This window comes from Mus caroli, unplaced genomic scaffold (assembly GCF_978045245.1).
Source record: "Mus caroli unplaced genomic scaffold, Mus_caroli_1 scaffold_20, whole genome shotgun sequence".
Lineage (NCBI taxonomy): Eukaryota > Metazoa > Chordata > Mammalia > Rodentia > Muridae > Mus > Mus caroli.
Window position 1 is genome coordinate 23,141,425 of NW_028227275.1, and position 20,494 is coordinate 23,161,918.

Below are 20,494 nucleotides of genomic sequence, written 5' to 3' on the forward strand. Positions count from 1 at the left end.
TGAGGGCTCCAGGCGGGTCCCTCTGAGCAGAAGTGGTGACTATCTTAAGAAGAGTAACTTTGATAGAAGTTATATTTTGTTAGTACATGGTAACTGCATGTGAAAAGAAGATAAGTGATAATAAGAGATGAAACATGACTTGGGTTTGAGTGTGGAAATGAGAGAACAGGAAGTTTGGAGGGGCTATGTTTGGAACGTGTAATAGCTCTGTGTTCTAGCATACCATGTTTGACATGTTGGAGAAAGTTTAGCTTACATCATGCTTCCAGAGTTAGGATGTGTTTTTCTCTTAGCTTCATTTACACAGATAGTACTTTATTCACTTTAATTAACAGGTCTTAATTAATTAATTAATCAGTGCCTACTGTACATAGCAGAGCCTTAAGGCACGTCTAGTGACTCTTCCTTTGCTCTGTGTTCCTGTTCCTTTCTTTGAAAACTTTTCATGTTTGAGGCTGTATTTGAGTTCATCTTTCAACTAGCATAGATTTAGCCACAAGGAAAGGAGAAGTGGGATAAGAAAAAAGGAAAAACACTGCTTTAAATGAGCCAAAAGCTATTTTTCTTTTACAGAAAGTCCCAGTAGATAGGATCTGTGTTGCAGGAAGCAGGATTCAGGACCAAGCCCTGAGTAACTGCAGCTTGGATCCCATGAGAAGAACTGGGGTTGGGAAAGGATATAAGGAGACAGAGGTTACAAAATGGGACAGTGTAGTCTCTTATTCCCCATAAGATTATAACTTTCCTAGTGATGGATATTGCCCTGTAAAGCTTTATTTATTTTTGTTTTATGTATATCAATGTTTGCCTGCACGTGTATGTGTACTGCATGGGTGTATTGTGCCTGTGGGGACCAGAAGACAGTGTGAGATGCCCCGGTACTGGAGGAATAGATGGTTGTGATGCACTCTATGAATATTGGCAGTCAAACCCTGGTCTTCTGCAGCAGCACTAAGCGCTCTTTAACAGCTGAGCCATTTCTTCAGTTCCAAATACAAGTCCAATAAGTAGTTCCTTAAATAGATGAATGAATGAAAGAAAAGGCTTGGAAAACTCTTGCTAGTGATACAATTGACTTTGTGCTTCAGTAGACACTGCAAGACAATGTGGAATGGCATGTAATCTCTAGACACAGATATACACTAAAGCATAAAATGAAGGGAGTCATTTTAAAATTTTTACTTCCTTTTTTTGATACTTATTTATTCTACTTTTTCCCCCCATAGACATGGGGAATTTTATTTTTATTTACATTTTAACTAGAATGTTTTGACATTTTTTTGAATTTTTGTATGAATTTAAGATATAAATTTGAAAAATTAAGAAATAGATGATTTAAAACTTAACTTGAATATTAATAAGAAATTGAATGTTTTATCTGAATTATTTATATTTTTCCCCTTTAAAAAATGTGTATGGCTGTTTTGCCTGCATGTCTATCTGTGTACCACATGTGTGCAGTGCCTATGGAGGAAGGAAGATGTCAGCTCCTCTGAGCTAGAGTTGTAGGTAGTTATGACCCACCACATAGGGGCTGAGAGTTAAGCCTGGTCGTCTGCAGTAGCAGCCAGTGCTCTTACATACTGAGCCATCTCTCCAGCCTTCTGAATTCTCTCTTAGTACACCGAGTCTCAGGGTTAACATTGAAGTAAGACCCTTGGCCATAACCACAGCCCCTGTTGTTGTTAATACTGTATACTACACATAGATGTTACATGCAGATGTTATCCTGGCTCAACTCCTGTAGATTTTAGGTATTTTAAAAGTCATTTTTAACAGAAGTTGGTAATTGTCAGGAGATATCCTTAAGTTCTGTAAAAAGAGAAAAAGCCATCACACTGATAGTTAAGTTTATTTTTCAGGCTGAAAACATCACCAACCTTGGCTTTGTGTTTAGATTTGTACATATGTTAATTTAAATTTTGAATTTACATTTATTTTATATAAATGTACTTTGTTTTTTTTTTAACCAGTTTGGATTTAGGTGGCGAATAGAAAAAGAAGTAATTTCAGGAAAAGGTAACTTTTAAAAATTTTTTACTTTCTAATTGATCACAGTTTACTTTGTTATATAGAATTGAAATCATCAGGTGAGATTTTTTTCTTATAAAAATAAAGTTTGGGAAAATGTATTTCTGATATATATGTTGTTAGCAAAGATCAGAATTTAATGCTTTCATGACTTCTTTAGAATTTGGTCCTTAGAATATTTGAGGATATGTGGACAGTGTTTTAAGAATTAAAGATTTAGTAACAAGGAACACGTGCTTGATTATCAATTATAACAAAATATTGATAGTACTGCATTCCAACAAAAATCACTATTTTGAAGAAGATGTTAAATATCATTCGTGAACCCAATAGAGTTGCACTCCAGCTCCAGGGATCGGGAGCCCTCTTCTGACCGCTCCCGGCACCACGCCTGACGTGCACAGATATGAGTGGCAGGGGTGTTTTCTGTGACCGATGAAGGCTCTGTAGAGGAGAAGGAAAGGGGATGAATTTAAAGCAGCTCTCTCTCAGGTCAGTGAGGTGGTCGGTGGATAAGGACAAGTGCCACACCAGCCTAGCAATTTCATTTCAATCCCTCAAGCTAGAGTTAAAGGAGAGAACACACTCAACAGAATTGTCCTCTGAACTCAAGCACACACACACATGCTGTGCACACACAATATTAAATATACTTTTTGGGTTTTGTTTTTTAAGACAGGGTTTTTCCGTGTAGCCCTGGCTGTCCTGGAACTTGCTCTGTGAATGAGGCTGGGCAGGAACTTGATCCTCCTACCTCTGCTTCCTGAGTATTGAGATTAAAGGTGGGCACCACTGCCACCACCATCCCCAGCTCCCCATCCCCCTACTCTCCCAAACCCCCCAGCTAAGTAAACATTTTAAAAATAAGGCAATTCAAAAGTTTTCTTAAGGTCATGTTTTATTTTGTATCTTTACCTAAAATTATGAGATATCTGAGATGTCACTAGTAAAAATATCTATATTAATTTTGTCAAGTGAAATTTTTAGGAGCGTATATAAAACTGCCTTTAAAAAAATGGCAGGCATTCTCTAAGTTCTTAAATGAATATAGGACTAGTGGGGAAGCAGAGAACAAGCTGTTGCTCTGTTAAAACAGAGTGTAGTACTTGCTGTTTAACAGGCATTACTAAACATGCTAAACATGCTTGATTAATTAGCTTTTCATTTGGGATGACTTGTACAGTAATTCTGTGACTTCCTTACATAGTTCATGGCGTGGCATGTATGTATACACACAATAGATAGATAGATGCATGCATACATACAGGTGTTTTAAGTTCAAGTCATCCTCTGCTACATGGAAAGCTTGAGGTTAGTCTGGGTACATGTGGTAGATCCTCGTTCAGAAGACTGAGTTACAAATCAGCCTTTGGATGCTGATGTTAGAGTTTCGTTTTGGCAGCCTTGTGCATTTTATGAAAAAGAATTCATGGTTTCCATTTGTTACTCTTGGTGCAAATTATTGTGGTGGAAATTGTTCTTTGTATAAATCATTTTTACTTTCTCTTTTTCTGCCAAAATAGTTTTGAGTTGTGCTTTCACGTCCAAATCATTTTTTTGTCCTTAGAAGTTTTTAGCTAGAATTTTAAGTAAATGATATATTTGAAAACATTAATTTTAACATTTGTTAAATACTGAAAGGACTGACATCTAAGAGCATGTCTTTTGGGAAATGATCTCTTTCAGGGTTTTAGATAGTACACTTAATATTTCACTTTCTAAAGTGTAACATTCTCTAATATGGACTCACTAAAATTCTACTTAAATAAACAGTTTACCAACAGGAATTGTGTGCCAGTTTTTGTTTTAATAGTTCAGCTCTTTAACCAGGTCTGGTGGCACAGTCTCATGGTCCCAGCTACCCTGGGGATGTTTGCAATTCAGTCCTGACCTTTAGAACAAGTTCTAGGCCAGCTTAGGCAATGTGGCAAGCAAGCAAGAAATAATAATAGGGTTTTTGTCTGTTTTTTTTTTTAAAGACTTAGTGGTAAAACAAACACTTTGCATGCACGAGGTCCTGGGTTCAGTTCCCATTGCAGAAGGAAAAAAGCATCTCTCTGATTTAATATTTCAACATGCTATAATTATTGTGGTCATCATTTTTCATGTTGAATTTGTATTGAATTTATTATATTTATTTTATAATTTTTAAAAGAAAATTTTAGAGGTAGTAGGTTTTTGTAGGTGAATCCTATCATGTACTGTGGGTGACAGTCCTTTTCTTTTGCAGGCCAGTTTTTTTGTGGAAATAAATGTTGTAATGAAAAAGAAGGCCTGAGGAGCTGGGAAGTCAACTTCGGTTACACTGAGCACGGTGAAAAGAGAAACGCACTTGTTAAATTAAGTAAGACGTGTTCAGTGGATTTCTTCCAACTTTACCTTGAATTTAGAATTGAAAAAATGTATGTACTATTTAATTTTAAAAGATTTGGTATATTTTCCTGAAAGTATACTTTTTCCCTGTAGTTTCCCCAAACCTCAAATAAATTTTGAATCTCAAGTCTTTAGCATTATGGAAGCACTTTGATAAGACAATTCTAATGTCAGATTTCAGCTGGTAACTTGTAGAGTCATCTGTTACAAGCTTGAGGATGGCGCTAGATTAGGAGTCTAAGTGAGAGTATCAGAAAAGGCAGTGTAGACCTCACATCTGATTGTGAAGCCATAATGTGGTATCAGCAATAAATACATTTTCTTTCCGACAGTGAGTGAAAATTTTGGGAAAGTATCCTTTTAAAAAAGTTTTTACTTAACTAACTTAATATTAATTTTACTTAATAATGATTTTCACTATGTCATTTTCATGTGTGTACACACACACACATATACATATGCTATTTACTCTCTCTTGTCTGCTCATACACTGATCCCCTTTCTTCCTCATTAGTCCTCGTGTGTATATGTCTCTCTCTCTCTCTCTCTGTGACCCAATAAGTGTAGTTAGTGTTACTTATGTGGTGAGGGATTATTTACAGGACCCCACTTACCAGTTGCTATACACCTGAAGAAATCTCCACAATGATGGAATGTTCATGCATTTAATAGTCTGAAGGTTTTATACAAATAATCACAGCTGCTGAGAATTCAAGGGTGTAGTAGTTATGTCATGCTCAGAGGACAGAGTTATATGACGCACTGTGTTACCTCTGGGTCTTCTTTTTTCTTTTTTTCTTCTGCTTTCTCATTGGAGATGTTCCCTGAGCCTTGGAGGCTCTAATATAGGTGCCCTATTAAGAGCTGAGCCAGTTATTCTCAGCACTTTGACTAGTTATAAGTCTCTGTACTAATAACTGCACTCATAATTGTCTCTCACTGCAAAAAAGTTTGAGCCTAGCACCATTCTGGGTAATTAGGAGGCGATTTGACAAGCACACCAGACTATTTAGGAAAGCAGTAGCAATAGCTTCCATACTAGGACCAGCCACAAGCCCGTGACCAGACTTAGAGTAAGATTTCCAGTACTTCATGTGGACTTCCCCCTGTAGAGTGAGCCTTAAATACCATCCAGAATAGTTGGTTACCCCATAACAGTCATGCCACTATCACACCAGAGGGCAGCCACATCTTGTCTGGGAGATGGGTTGTGTACCATGAAGGATTCATAGCTGAGTAAGACCATTGATGACAACTCTCCCAGAGCACCCTGCACAGTACCTTCTGGCACTGTGAAAGCTAATCTCTAGAGAGGAAGCTTCCAGCTCCATTTCAGCTTTGTCTCTCACACAAGCAAAGCATATGGTATCTTCAGTAGAGCTGTCTCTTCTGGCTTCTAATGGGCAACTAATGGCCCTAGCACCAGTCAGTATTGTTTAAAAGTATACCAAGCTTGACATCTGGAATTTATTCCCTGGATCCCACAATGTGGAAGGAGACAACAGACTCTGTAAACTGTCCTCAGACCTCCATGCACTCATCGCACTCACTGTGGTGCATGCACATCCCCTCACCACAAAATAAATACCATGGAATTAGGAAACAGTGTAGAGGGACTGGAGAGCTTAGAGGTTAGGAGCATTGGCTGCTCTTGCAGATGACGCAGGTTTGATTTCTATAGCCACATGATGATTCACAACCATCTCTAACTCCAGTTCCAGGGGAGCCAGTGCCCTCTTGGCCTCCACAGTGAGCCTATATGCACATGTCCAGGCATGTGTGTAGACAAAACACTCATACATATAACTTTTAAAAAGAAAGAAAAGGATTAGAGATAAATGTTACTTTGAGTGTTGTTCTCTCTGAGTTTCTCAACACTGCTCATTTAAGACCAGGTCTCTTGCTGAACCTAGAGCTCAACAGCAGACAGCAGTTGCCTATAACCATGGTTTACAGTGTTACCCTGCTCTTTTTTAAAATTAGTTTACATCTTTCAGTTGCTTGCTTCCTTCCTTCCTCCCTCCCTCCCTCCCTCCCTCCCTTCCTTCCTTCCTTCTTCCTTCCATTTATGACCATCAGCTTTTCTGGCTCTGTAATAAATCTTCAGAGTTCTCAGTCTCCTCCTGATAGTACAGATTGGTTTCTGTGAGTTCCTCTTAGAAGCACCTGTCTGGAAAAATCAGCCAGTTTGGAATGAGACTAGGGAAAAGAAGTATTTATAGTGGATTCTCTTTCTGTTTACTTGAAAGCTTTTAACACTTCAGAGGAGATGGCTAAACCCAAATAATAATCATCATCATCATTTTCATTATCATTATTATATACATATTATTACATCATGTTATATTAAGAGAGATCTTTGATGTCTGATACTAATTTTGTCTATGAAACACAATGGATAAAACTTTTTCTAACGTACCTTTAAAACAGCATTTTCAGATGTAACAGGGCTGACACATATATGAACTCACAAAGACAGCATATATAAGACCAGCACAAGTTCAAACCAGATAGAATCCCAGCACCTACATGGGAAAGTGGGTACATTAAGCAGGAAGAAGTTTGTGATTGGTAGCTGCTGGGAAAGGGAAAAATAAGTTTTCTTTAATGAGTGATACTTTTTTTTCAAAAGAGAGAGAAAATATGAATTGGGGTGGATAGGGATGGGGGATCTTGGAGGAACTGAGGGAGGGGAAAGAGTATGATCAAATATATTGTATGAAAAAAAATTTAAAAAAGGATTGTTAAAATATTTTCAATTCTCAAACATTGTAATATAATTTTGAGATATAATGTTAGATTATTTTCTTTGTATTATTTCCTGTGTATAGTAAGGGATATAAAGAACATGGGAAATTATAATTAAAATAGAGTTGCAATATAATTACACGGATTCAGAAGCTCAGTGGTATATTTTTCTCTTTTAGGATTATGCCAAGAATGTTCCTTTAAATTAAATTTTCATCACAGGTAATTTTTTTTATTTTAAAATATCATTTTTAATGTTTAGTAACTTAGGCCATACTCATTTTATCACACTGAGTGTCTAAATCTCAATTTGGAAAATGGATTTGTTTAGAAAATAGAGCATCATTGTATGATCCATGGAATTGGAGATTCACTCTGCCCTCATTAAACCAAGCAAGTTTATATGTAAAGGTCTGTGTGGGGCAATAGATGCCTGTTGTTAATTTGGAGCCAACGGCTAGACACTGTAATAGTCCTAGAAATGATATTATAAAGCTGGCTGCATAAACTGGAACATGCGTGCATGCCTGCGTGAGTGTGTGCCCACGTGTTTCTTAGGAAGCTAAAGGAGGACACTGAGTGTTGTGCTGTCTTTTTCCCCCATTACTCACTTAAGACAAGGTCTCTGGTTAAACCTGGAGCTTGCCATTTTTGACTAGTCTGACTGATAAGCCCCAGCAATGTTCTTGTCTCTGGTCTCCACCTTCCTGTCCCTAAGCACTGAGATTATTGGCGAACATGGTCACACCTGACATTTATGTGGGTTCTTGGGATTCAGATTCAATTCCCCGTGTTTGCATTGCAGACTCTCTTACCCAGGCATATTTAAGTCATCTGGAGTGTGTCTGCTATGTTGAATTAGGAGTGCCACTGGCAGCCGGGCGTGGTGGCGCACGCCTTTAATCCCAGCACTCGGGAGGCAGAGGCAGGCGGATTTCTGAGTTCGAGGCCAGCCTGGTCTACAAAGTGAGTTCCAGGACAGCCAGAGCTATACAGAGAAACCCTGGCTCGAAAAACCAAAAAAAAAAAAAAAGGAGTGCCACTGGCCTGCAACATGCCTTTCATGTGAGATCATTGGCCTTGGTTTTATTTTATTTGCTTGTTTTTTGTTTTGCTATTTGCTATTTTGTTTCCATTTTTAGGAAGACTTCCTTCAGTTCATAATGCTTCTGAGGCTAGCCTCACATTTGTGATTCTCCTGTCTCAGCCTCTTGAATGCTGGGGTTATAGGCCAACACCTGGCTTATTAAGTTTAGGAATAAGCATGTCTACATTGTGTTCTAGCTGCTACAAATAAACAATACATTTTCAAAACCAGCAGGATTTTTTATGTTACTAGAATGGCCAGCCCAAAGCTTAATTTCCTTTTTCTGTCAGTGATGCTGAGAGATTGAAGGTATTATGTGACTTTCCCTTTTGAGTGTCATTTCAGAATTGAAATGACTTTGATAAAAGAACAAATAGGATTAATGACTATGCCCGCATGATAGCATCTGCATGGGTATCTTAACCAGAAGTCAGCTGAGCAAATATTTGAGAGCTGTTTTTCCAGGTTTCTTTCCTTAAGCAATTAAGATGAATTGTTTTCACCTGCTGTACTGACCAGCAGCTGTTGTTGTAAATCTGGCCTAGAAAAGGTAAAGCCAGAGCACTAGGAAGGTAAACTAGGAGCTGTCTAACATTGACGTCGGAGTTCAGAGTACGCACTTTTAGCTCCATCCCTGGATATGTTTACTGTGGTCTCTGTTCTGAGAGGAGAGCATCCTCTCTCATGTGGATTAGATCCATTATAGCCCTTGCTTCTCCAGTGCTCACTGGATATGAGTTACGAGCTAGGAAAGGGAGTGGACATAAAAAGTGCACTGTTTGTGTAGAGAATTTACAAAATAGCTCTTTGTGTCTGTTTAGGCTTTATCATCTTACAGAATTATCTTAATTTATATATCGACCTAAAATATTTGCATACTCTAGCATGGCAGTGGTGGCACATACCTTTTCTCCCAGCACTCTGGAGACAGACACAGGTGGATCTCTGTGAGTCCAGCCTGGTCTACAGAGTGAGTTTCAGTACAACTAAGATTATATCTCAAAAAAAAAAAAAAAAGAAATAAAAAAATTACATACTCTTTCAACGTTCCTTATTATATACATTCTATGGACTTTAACTGTTTTCTTTAATTCAAACATTTTTTTACGGAATCTGTTGAAAAAATTAACTTCAGTATTATGTTGTTTAACACGAAGGAGAAAAGAAATCAAGTCAACAAAGAAAAAGTCTAAAACCACACCTGAGTGTGACGAGTCACCTCGTAAGAAATCCAGATCGCCATCTTCAGAGGAAGCTTCCAAGGGGAAGGATGAAGGTAAGAGAGGACTAAGAGCTCCTCAATTCGAGTGTGAGATACAGGCGGCCACAGCACTAGTCAGAATCCATCTGGGGATGTGCGTAGAGGTCTGTTTTAGAGCAACTGAAAGGGAAGTGATCAAGAATTGAGATGTGACTTTATAGTCACGTGTAGCCTTTTAAGAGCAGAATTGGTTTTGGCTGCTTTGGGGCATACCCTATAGTATTATATAATGCTGCAAGCAGTGTTCAGCTCCTGGCTGTATCCAAGCCTTGTTACTTGGCTAAGACACTGACTCTCCTGGGCTTACCTTCTCCATGTATGTTGGGGTAGTGTGAACACCTGCCTGCATATTCATAACAGTCAGATGAGAATTTGAAGGCTTTCTCGGAACTGTAAAGCAGTTTTTCAGTCTGTCATTCAATCTAAAATCTTGATTATAGTAGCTGCCTTATAGGATTATGAGAAAAATTGAGATAGTTTATTTAGCAATTTGACTAATGCCCGCCGTGTAATTCAGTATTAAGAAGGTTACTTCTAGTTGCTTTTTCGCACCCGGAGGGGATCAGATACAACTTTTGCTGACTTTAACCCAATGCTAATATAAGATCTGGACAGGAGAGGGCCCCCTTGCTCTAGATAGGAAGATACTTGGCTCAGGTGCATTCTTTTATGCATTTTTTTTTCCTTCTTGCATATCACAATGGCCATGCAGTTCAAGTATATAGTATAAAATGTCACTGAATTGGAATGGCTGGTTAGTAGACGTATTATTCTGTTGTTTATTGAGAGCTGGCATTTGAAGCTGGCATAAGAAGACATAAGCCTTCTTATGTCTATCTTATTTCCTAACTCCACAGTAAGTCTCAATAAGTATGGCAATCTCATCTGAGTTTAAAATTTTGTTTTTATTCTAATATGCTGTAACAGTAATAAGGCATTTGAAATTTTGGTTATGTCCATTATTAAATTAATAATATTGTTATCTTCTTAACTGTAATCATACCACATAATCATGGCTTATTATAAATTAAGGAAGAGCTCATCTCTACCTAGACCTTTTTAATTTGAAATAATCTTTAATAATGACTAAACATCTAGACAGTTGGCACTCCTGGTTCTATCCCTAGTCATCCCTTGCCCCTTTATGTGAGACTGTGTATTCTATAGCTTCATTGTTACCCCCATAGAAAGTGCTAAGTAAGTGAATGGCTAGGTGGACAGTTGAGTGCCACATGGCAGAATGAGTGTGTAGAGAGAAAACTAAGACAAGTCAATAGCTTGTGTTTGAAGAGTGGTTTTGCTTTTGCGAGAAAGGAAGAACTAAATACTTGGACAAAGGTTCAATATCTTCTCTCCCCATTTCCCTTTGAGCAGCCTCACCCCTCACTTTTCACTTCAGCTCAGTTGGAAAGGCCCTTCTTAACAACGTCTGTCTCACTTTTCCAACCTAGCTTAGATCCCTAGGAGACATCCTGAGGGTACCCTGTACTTGTTTAGAGATGCACAGGACCCTGGAAATCATTCATTTTCTGTGAGAGAAGGGATTGATTACATAGCTGTTTAGCTCACCCCCAATTCCTAAGACTATAGGCATTTATTTAGTAGATATTAGTGAGTGGAATCAGTGAATTCATTCATTTTTCTAATAGTTGAAGAAACTCCAAAAATCAATCCTAAACATAATCAAAAAGATATTGTAGCATTTTGCTTCTCAAACTATGGTGCTCTGTTGTAAGCAGCTCTAAATTGGTCTGAAGTTACTGTCTGAAACCCCTGTGATTTGTGGGTCCTCACACACAGACAAGTGTGCAAGAGCCTCTGCCCTGTGGCATGTGGTGGTTCTGACTGCTTCAGCATTTCCGGGAAGAAGAACCCACTCCTACCCACAGTCACCTTAACGTCAGAGGGTGCTAGCAGGTTTCCCTTGACAAACTACACCTTCCCACTTTGGGTCTACTTATATCAATGGGTTTGCAGAGTAACCCTAACCTTTCCACCTACTTTAAAACAATTTTTTTTTTAAGATTTATTTATTTTATTTATCTGAGTATATTGAAGCTGCCTTCAGACACACAAGAAGAGGAAGATGGTTGTGAGCCACCATGAAGTTGCTGGGATTTGAACTCAGAACCTCTGAAAGTGCAGTCAGTGCTCTTAACCACTGAGCCATATTTCCAGCCTCCACCCACTTTTTAAAAGCCCATTGAACACCTGTACTTCTTGTATCCCCTTTGGCCTCTAAGAGACTAAAACTTAGGCTTCTCAGCCTCTCATCCAGTTTTGTTGGGCAGCTATTTTGTCACCTGTGCTTTTATTACCCCCCAGAAATCTCTCTCATGAGGGCTCTGTAGAGTGGTGTGTATGTGTCTGTATGTGTGGGTGTATATACACCCACACATACAGACACATACACACATATGCGTGTACGTGTATATGTATATAGCTGGGTGGTAGCAACACAGGCCTTTAATCCTAGCACCTGGGAGGTACTGAAAGGCAGATCTCTCTGAGTTTGAGGCCAGCCTGGTCTACAGAGCAAGTTCCAGGACAGCCAGGGTTACACAAAGAAACCCTTCTCTCAAAAAACATGTATATATATATACACACACACATATACATATACATATACATACATACATACATACATACACACATATATGTGTGTGTTTATATATGTATGTATATATATGTTATTTACTTATAAAATATATAACATTTAATTATATAAATATAATTTAACTAATATAATTAAATATAATAAACATTGTTTAAGTATATCAATATAATATATGTAATATAAATATCTTAACATAAATATGTATAAAATATAAAATACAATATATTATTCTATAATATATATACCAATAGATGTTCTGTACTTTTTGCTTTTTGTCTCCCTCAATAACTATTGCAGAGATGAAATTTTTATTTTTATTTTTTTGACAAAATAATGCCTTATGATTGTGGACAAGGTTGGCTGGGAATGTGGCTCAGTGGGAGAGCACTTGTTTGCATGCTATATGGAAGGAAGAGACCCTAACTCCTCACTACCTCCATTTCTACTTGTATATGACCTTGAAAAAAGTCTGGAAAATAGATTTCTGTACACTGTGCAGTGGGAGGGCTGAGCATCTCTGCAAAGTAAAGGAAGTGTGTTAGTGTTGCTGTTGTTATGGTCATCATTATTTGCATCCTTTGAAGAGTTGTCTAAGCCATGCAAGACTGTTCCTAGGCTTTCAGTTTTTAAGTTTTATGTTAGCTACCAGCTGTCCCAGGCTCTATGAACAAATAAGATGATCACTGTCTAAAAGGACCTAATATTTTAATTGAGGAAATAAAACTAAGAGACCTGAGAGTAGTAAAAGGCTTTTTTCCCCTTTTGCTTTCTTTCTTTCTTTCTTTCTTTCTTTCTTTCTTTCTTTCTTTCTTTCTTTCTTTCTTTCTTTCCTTCCTTCCTTCCTTCCTTCCTTCCTTCCTTCCTTCTTTCTTTCTTTCCTTTGCTTTTTTGTTTTTGTTATTTTTGAGAGCATACGAAAATTTGTGAAGAATTTATAGCTTTAGCTACAACTGTCAACACCATCCAAAGATGATGCTTGGTAAAACAATGTTTTCTTTTCAGGACATTCATCTTCAAAGAAGTCAGAAGATTCTAGAAACAGTAAGTACCAAGCATTTATCATTAGAAATGTATAGATTCAAAGCACTTGCAATGTGGGTTTTTTTATTTGTATCCTGCTGTGATGTGAATTATATTTATTATACCATGAGAAGAACCATAAAGGACAAAAAGTAAATATTTATTGACTTTTTACAATTTTATTGTAAACTATTTACTTTTTTACAATTAAAAGTCTTATTTTAATTATAGAAAGCATCAGAAGCAATTTTCAGTAAACTTGCTGAGTGTGCATTTCAGTTTCACACTGTACGGTGTGCAGGAAGAGAAGCGGGGTAAGGTTGGACTGGGGAAGGGAAGGCAGGTAGGACTTAAAGAAAGCTCAGGAGTCTGGTGGCCTGTGCTGCGTTGGACTGGACACACGGTGTGCAGTTCCCGTGTGGTTCCCCTGCCAGAAACCCTTGCGCTGAGTGGTGCGTTCACCACTTCCTCCCACACACTTATTTTACTGGAAGATTGCTACAGAGTCTATATTTCCCATGAAATGCTTCCCCAAGTTTTCACAGTGACTTACAAAAGTACACAGGTTGTTTTAAAATTAGTGACATTAGTGACATAGGAATACTGGGAAACAAGGTGGAATTGCAGTATAAAGGTAGAAGCAAGATGTATTCCTTTACCAAAACATGTTACATGACTGTCGCTGTTCTCCTCACAGCCAAAGCACAATGACTAATGCTCTTTTGAAATAATAAACAGACCGTAGCACTTATTTAATGTTTCCTGGCAGCTTTGAGAGAAGAATCTCCTGTAGGATTAGAAAAGGGGCATGCTTTTTTTTTTTTTTTAATATCTGTCTGTGGTAGAAATAAACTACTTTTGGGTTTTAAATTGTAAAGGTTTCTTTTTACTATTTTTAAATTATGTCTGTGAGTATATCTACTCTAGTGCAGGTGCCATTGAAGTGCACACATGAGCCTTGGCTGCCTTGGAGCTGCAGTTGTAGACTGGCGAGCTGCTGCATGTGGCTGCTGAAAACCAGCATAGGTTCTCTGAAAGAGCAGTATTCACCCCTTACCTCTGAGCCGTCTCTCCACTGCTGTCCCTCCCCCTCCATTTTGAAAAGATTATTTTTATTATTTAAAAATTGTACTGTACATATTTATTTTGAGACAAGTTCAACCTATTCTTGACTTTGCAATCCGTGTGTCTCATTGTCCCAAATTTCTAGCATTATAGGCAAATGCCATCAAGGCTATTCACTAGATGCCCTGAGAACCAGAGAGCTCAAGGAAATTATTCAAGGCTAAATAGTTAATGTTAAAGATAGGCTTAGAGACAAATTATAATCCCCAACTCAGTGCTGTTTTGCTCTTATTATCAATAACTGTTCACTATTGGTGAGTCAAATGAAAGCCTATAGTCAAATTGTTTATATTGTAATGAGATAGATAGATAGATAGATAGGTAGATAGATAGATAGATAGGAAGGATAGATAGATCCATCTTAAATGATTGGTCCATGTCTTGCTTCTTTTGTAGAAGGGGTATAAACAGGCCAGGCTAGCTTTATTGAATTATTGTCAAAAGAGAAGATATATACAAAAGTCTGTCTCACACAAAGAAAGTCCTTGATAACCTGTAGCTCTGTTGCAATGCCAGCAAAAAGAAAAATGCCAGACATTAAACAGTCTGTATTTGCTCTCTGAATTGATCAGATCAAAAGTTAATACCTGACCATTTATTATGGTTATTAGAGACATTCGCCATTCTTCAGTTGAATGAGTTTTTAGTTATCATATAACATCCACAAAATATAAGCATTTGGGAAAACCGGAAGCATTAAGTACCACACACTAAGAAGAGCTTTGAAGGCTGAAGCAGATCAGACACAGAGCAGCCAGTATGTTACAAGTACTGAAGTTGTGCCATGGGAAGAATGTTGGTGAACTATCGATGTTTAGTTTGGAGAAAGGTGAAGGATACGAGGAGGCGAGCGTGAGGGTGAGGACATAAAACTTGGAGGTGTTTGGAGGCTGTTGCTCGATGGGAGATGTATCTTTGGTGATTGGTTCATGGAGTCTGTAGATAAAAAGAACCTGAAAACACATTTTGTCCTTGATTTAAGGAAAACTGTCCCTTGGAATTCTCTGACAAACGGAAGTGAACTGTCTCAGGAGACAGATTGGATGCGGCTTGTTATCACAAGTGTCACAGTGACTGGGTTCATTTGCAGGCAGAATTGGATGAGCAAACCCACAGAGACCAGTAGCACAGCAGGCCAGCGGCTCAGCAGATCCAGGCTGGTGCTGCCAAGCCTGATGACCTGATTTGACCCTTGGGACTCACGTGTCCTCTGACCTGCACACACGCATTGTAGCATGTTCGCATTACATCACACACATAAATGTGAGGAGAAGAAAAGAACTAATTCTTGCCCATAATTACTGCAGACTTGACAGTGAGGCTGTAAGAGGGTCATTGTGTATAGACCACTCTACCTGTCTGCCATTCCTTAGTGGGACTCTTTCACCCCTGGCAGATGGTTGTAGTGGTAACTGTTAGTAGTGACTCCCGTCCTCAGGGTATCAAGAAGTTTTACTCATCAAGTGGAAGGAACTCTACAGATCATTTAGTCTATTCCTATAGATTTGATTCTCTGAGGTAATTTGGCCACTTTTCCAATAGATACTCTGTCAGAGGGATTTATTTTAAGATGATTTAACTTTTTAAAAGTAAAATTTCATTATCTGGTATTAGAAAATTGATGTGCTGCTGGTCTGGGGCAATAGTCCATTTGGTACAGTGCTTCCATGAAAGCAAGAGATACTGAATTGAGTCCTCAGAGCCCACTTTAAAAACTGGGCCAAGGTCAGCTCAGTGAGTAAAAGTGCTTGCCACCAAACTTGACAGCTTAATCCCTGAACCCACGTGGGAGTGGGATAGAACTGATTTCCATAGCTTCTTGTCTAGCCTCCATACTGTGTCCTTCATGAGCACCCCTGCATGCACATGTATAAAAATAAGTGTATGATAAATGTCCAGGTATAGTTGCACACATTTTCTTTCAATCCTAGGGCTGGGAAGGCAGAGACAGCAGGTCTCTGGGTTTGTGTCAGGCAGCCTCACCTGTTTAGTAAGTTCAGGGCTAGTGAAAGACCCCTTCTGTGGACAGTACCCAAGGAACAACACTAGAAGTTGACCTTTGTCCTTCATAGTGTGTATACACGCACACACTATACTTATGCATACCACACACAGACAGACAGACTCATACAAAGGAAGTTGGTGTAGAAAAGCTGACTTGTGGAAAGTATTCTTAAGAGGGAACAGAGTGAACACCAGAGCTGTTTGCAGTGTAAGATTTTACAATCAACTGCTTGTTTTTAAAGGCCATGTAGGATCTGTTCTCTGACGGCTGGACAGTAATGCCATATAGAGAACTTCATTAGGCATAATTGGGTTTTCTGTTCTTTCTTATCTCAGCAAGTGGAAGATTTTATTCTTTCTTGTGTTATCAGTTCAAGACACTGGGAACTGTGTTGATGGCTGTCACAGAGCAGGAATCTTCCTCCAAGACTTTATAGTTTCATCATCATGTGTACATAGCTCATTAGACAGCACCCTCCCCCTGCTATTTGTTAAAGTTGGTGCCACAACAGGTTCAGTTAGGATCAAAGTTCAGGCATACACATTGATTCAAAGGATCAGAGTCCAGCAGGTAAAAGGCTAGAACCACCGTGGCAAATCAATGGGGCTTTATTTTTGTCCTGTGCTGAACTGAGGGACGTTCTGTACTGGCAAGCCAAATCCGAGTTAAGTCAGAGCTCTAGTGGTAACTCTCCAAGGCAATCAGCTCTTATTACGCCAGTCTCGATGTAGCAGCTTTTCTTTTAATCCTATGGACGTTGTGTAAGTTAAGTTTGTAAAGAGCACACTGTGTTAGGATGAGCACATCAAGATGTCCTCTTACATTTGAAAGAGTATTTGTCAAACATTTGGAAAAATAATGCTGATTACTTTAGAAAAACTTATTGTGAGAAGAGGAGGCCTTCTCAGACATTGTTTGGAAGAATGGAAACTCTATAACCTTTCTTCTGGAGGAAAACCTGACCCTGTAACTGGGTTAGAGCACATGTGGTGGCCAGTGATGCTGCTTTTGGAATTTGATATTTTATTTGGAATAGATAAGCACCTCAGATAAACATGGGCAGAAATGCACACTGTTCACCAAGAAAAACAGCTTGGTGGACTGTGTGCCCGCCCACTGTGGAGCTCTTGCTGGCATGTTTAAGATCCTGGGTTTAATCACACCAGACTGCTCCCCACCCACCCTCACCCCCAAAAAAATAAAAATGGGAAATACAGCCTAAATCCCCACCAATCAGAAATTAACGATTGGTTAATCAGATTCCATATAACAGTTTTTGTTTTGTTTGTTTGTTTGTTTGTTTAAGGTTTTCACAGGGCTAGATAGATGGCTCTGTGGTTAAAGCACATATTGGTCTTGGAGAGGATCCAAGTTCAGTTCCAAGCACCTTCATTGGGAGATCTGACACCTCAGCCCTCTGCCAACACCTGTACATACATATGCATCATTAAAAAAATGATAAATCCTAGAAAGAAATCTCATTATAAAAACTTTGACATATTTATATGTATTGTCAAGGAGAACTGTCTATGCTATCTCAAATCCTTTGTAGTTACAAAGTTATGCACAGTATAATCTTAATTTAAATAGGTATATATGTGATACCTTTTTAAAGACCAACCACACTTAAAAAGTGATTGTATTACCTGTGGCCTGGGGTAACTTTTCCTTAGGACTTTAAACATTTCCAAATTGCTTTTATTTTAGACAGTGGCAGTGTGTATTACCTCTAAAATCAGTAAAGATAATATATTCCCATTTTTAAAATATAACAAAATAGACCTCACATGAATTATCTAACACTCAACTAAAATTTATTCAATATTGGATAAAGTGGTATCAGGCAGACAAACTATTCCATGATGTAATTACATTAGTAAGTGACTCATCTCCAGTGAAAACCCTTAGCCTACAGGAGCTATTCTTGAGTGTAGGTCCTAATACATATATGTTCTTTACAAAATTCTTCATTTCATTTCTGTTGTATGGCCAAGGAAATAATTAAATCAGCTGCTATTTTAGTGTAACATGGGGAAGTTGTTCATTAGATATTACTTGCATTCACTTTTTACTGAGGCTCTGGTGTTTTTTCATATTGTTTAATTTTTTAAATTTATGGTATCTTGAGGAATAAGTTAAATTTTGTGGACTCATAGGAGTTGAAGCTATAAGATTCATGGTTAATTTAATTGCACTGGTAAATGATTGAGAATGCGTTATGTTAAAACAATGACGACATTTCCTTGTAAATGAGCAGGAAACGCTGAGGAGGAAGACAGTGCTTCAGACTCTGAGCTCTGGAAGGGTCCGCTGCCAGAGACAGATGAGAAGTCCCAGTAAGTGCTGATTCGTAGGTGCTCCATCCTGGCCTCAGCTTAGCATCTGTGGGTACTACCGTTCTTGATAGCAGTTGATGAAAATATTTAATGCCGTGGATGTTGATTTAGTGCCCAAGTCTCCCTATCCTGGTAAGGTGAAAGTTTATTACCAGTCATTGTTTGGGGATGCAAACAGCCCATGTGTCCAGCGTCAGTTCACTTTAACAGACAGCCCTCTGTTCTTGCTTGGATTCTTTCCGAGACGACTGCTCAGTCGCATCTTGGACAGCCTGTCTCATGGTGTTAGGATTCTCATAACCCATGCCGAGGAGCCCCTCAAAGATTTACACAGGTGTAAGGATGCCTTGCCAGCAGCCATCTCAGCCTCCCACCCACAGGTGACCCCGTGCACTTGTTCTCTGCCGCCCTTGACTCCAGAGCCTGAGCTGCTGGCTACTTGAGGCTGGCTGCAAACACTAACGTTATTTAGCGCTCGGTACTTCTCACTGTATTTCACAGGTTATACTGAATGTAGCGTCTCCTCAAAGCTCTGCTCTTCTTTAGATGTAACCGCTATAAACTATAAATAGGTAACCACTGTTCCCAGACTAATAAAGCACTGTGGCCTGAACAGATGTCCTCACATTCCTGGGAGTAAGACGTGGTTTGTTTTTTTAGACATAGTTTCTGTTTCAGGCATTTCTTAAGCAGATTGTAATTTGAAGTAGTGAACAGAGAAGGTACAAAGTCAACCAGAAAGGCAAAGAGAAGCAATGGTCTTTCACAAAGTACTTCAAAGAAAACTGAGGGGTTTTAAGAGAAGTCAAGTATTCCAGTTTTAACCATTTTGAGCATAGATAGGATTGTTTAGATACTAAGAATTATTTGAATTATGAAAGCACACTGGTATAAAGAATGATAGCTAATATACTAGATGAAAATATTTTAATTAGTTTCATATATCACTTAATTTTTTGCTCTATTGATTTTTTAAATTTAATTTTTATTGAGTACCCTTGATTATAATCAATATTTGTATTTTTTTTAATAGGGAAGAAGAATTTGATGATTATTTTCAGGATTTGTTTCTGTGAACTGGGAGAGAGAACCTTATTCCTTGGTGAGGAGATGTACAGAGACACTCGGTGAGTGTGTCCATGTTGTTGAGTCTGGACAGCCACTGGGATAGATCCTTCAGCAGCACGGGACATTTCAGACATTTCCTCCTTCACTTACGTGGCTTCTTGGCTGCTTATCTAAAACCTGGTTTTGGCTCTAGCTCTGCAGTTTATGGTAAACTTGTTTCAAGTGTCATTTGAACATGGAGTGATTGGCATTGAGCTGTAAATAAACTATTTAGTGTCTTATTCTAAAATGTCAGAATTTTTCCTTTCATTAAATAATTGTTATTAACTTATTCTGTGAGTGCTCACCAGGCTTCTGGTGTGCATGAGCCGCTATGCTGAGCACTGCTTTAAAGGAGCTATTTTGAAAGTCATTTTACAATCCTTTTTGAACTATCAGAAAGTAGTAAAATTATTGCCAGTGTACCAGTGTTAAATATTGTGTAAAAGTCTCCTTATTGCCTCAAGGTGTTGTTTCTTTATATTAGTACTTATTTTGAGTAAAATGAAACACTTGATTTCTGAGGGAAATTATCTGAAACATCCAACATCAAGGTTGGAGTTTCTATAATAGTGGAATTTCTATAGCTAAGCATTCTTACAATGAAATATATTGATCATTCAGTGGTCATCAGAAAATAAGAGTTCTGCAAAATTAAATGGTAACTGGGAAGAGTACACACCATTTATAATAGAATAATATGTTTTGGATTGACAATACAGTTTATGATACTGAGTTCATGTATGAATTTGATAATTATATAAAATCCCAACGATACAGTGGC

The 20,494-nt window shown here is 38.3% G+C and overlaps 1 protein-coding gene across 7 annotated transcripts in view; it reads left to right on the top strand.

Moving 5' to 3' along the window:
- Positions 1-19,952, top strand: part of LOC110285597 (protein FRA10AC1 homolog) — a 35,510-nt gene extending 15,558 nt beyond the window's left edge. For 6 of the 7 annotated variants that reach the window (XM_085833863.1, XM_085833860.1, XM_085833859.1 and 3 more), the window contains 7 exons: positions 1,974-2,019; positions 4,262-4,375; positions 7,332-7,374; positions 9,397-9,515; positions 13,120-13,158; positions 18,522-18,603; positions 19,637-19,952. In XM_085833863.1, coding sequence (XP_085689989.1) covers positions 1,974-2,019; positions 4,262-4,375; positions 7,332-7,374; positions 9,397-9,515; positions 13,120-13,158; positions 18,522-18,603; positions 19,637-19,679 — 486 coding nt within the window. In that variant the 3' untranslated portion in view covers positions 19,680-19,952. The remainder of the gene's footprint in view (positions 1-1,973; positions 2,020-4,261; positions 4,376-7,331; positions 7,375-9,396; positions 9,516-13,119; positions 13,159-18,521; positions 18,604-19,636) is intronic. The other variant, XM_021151865.3, reaches the window with a different exon arrangement.
- Positions 19,953-20,494: the final 542 nt, after the last annotated feature.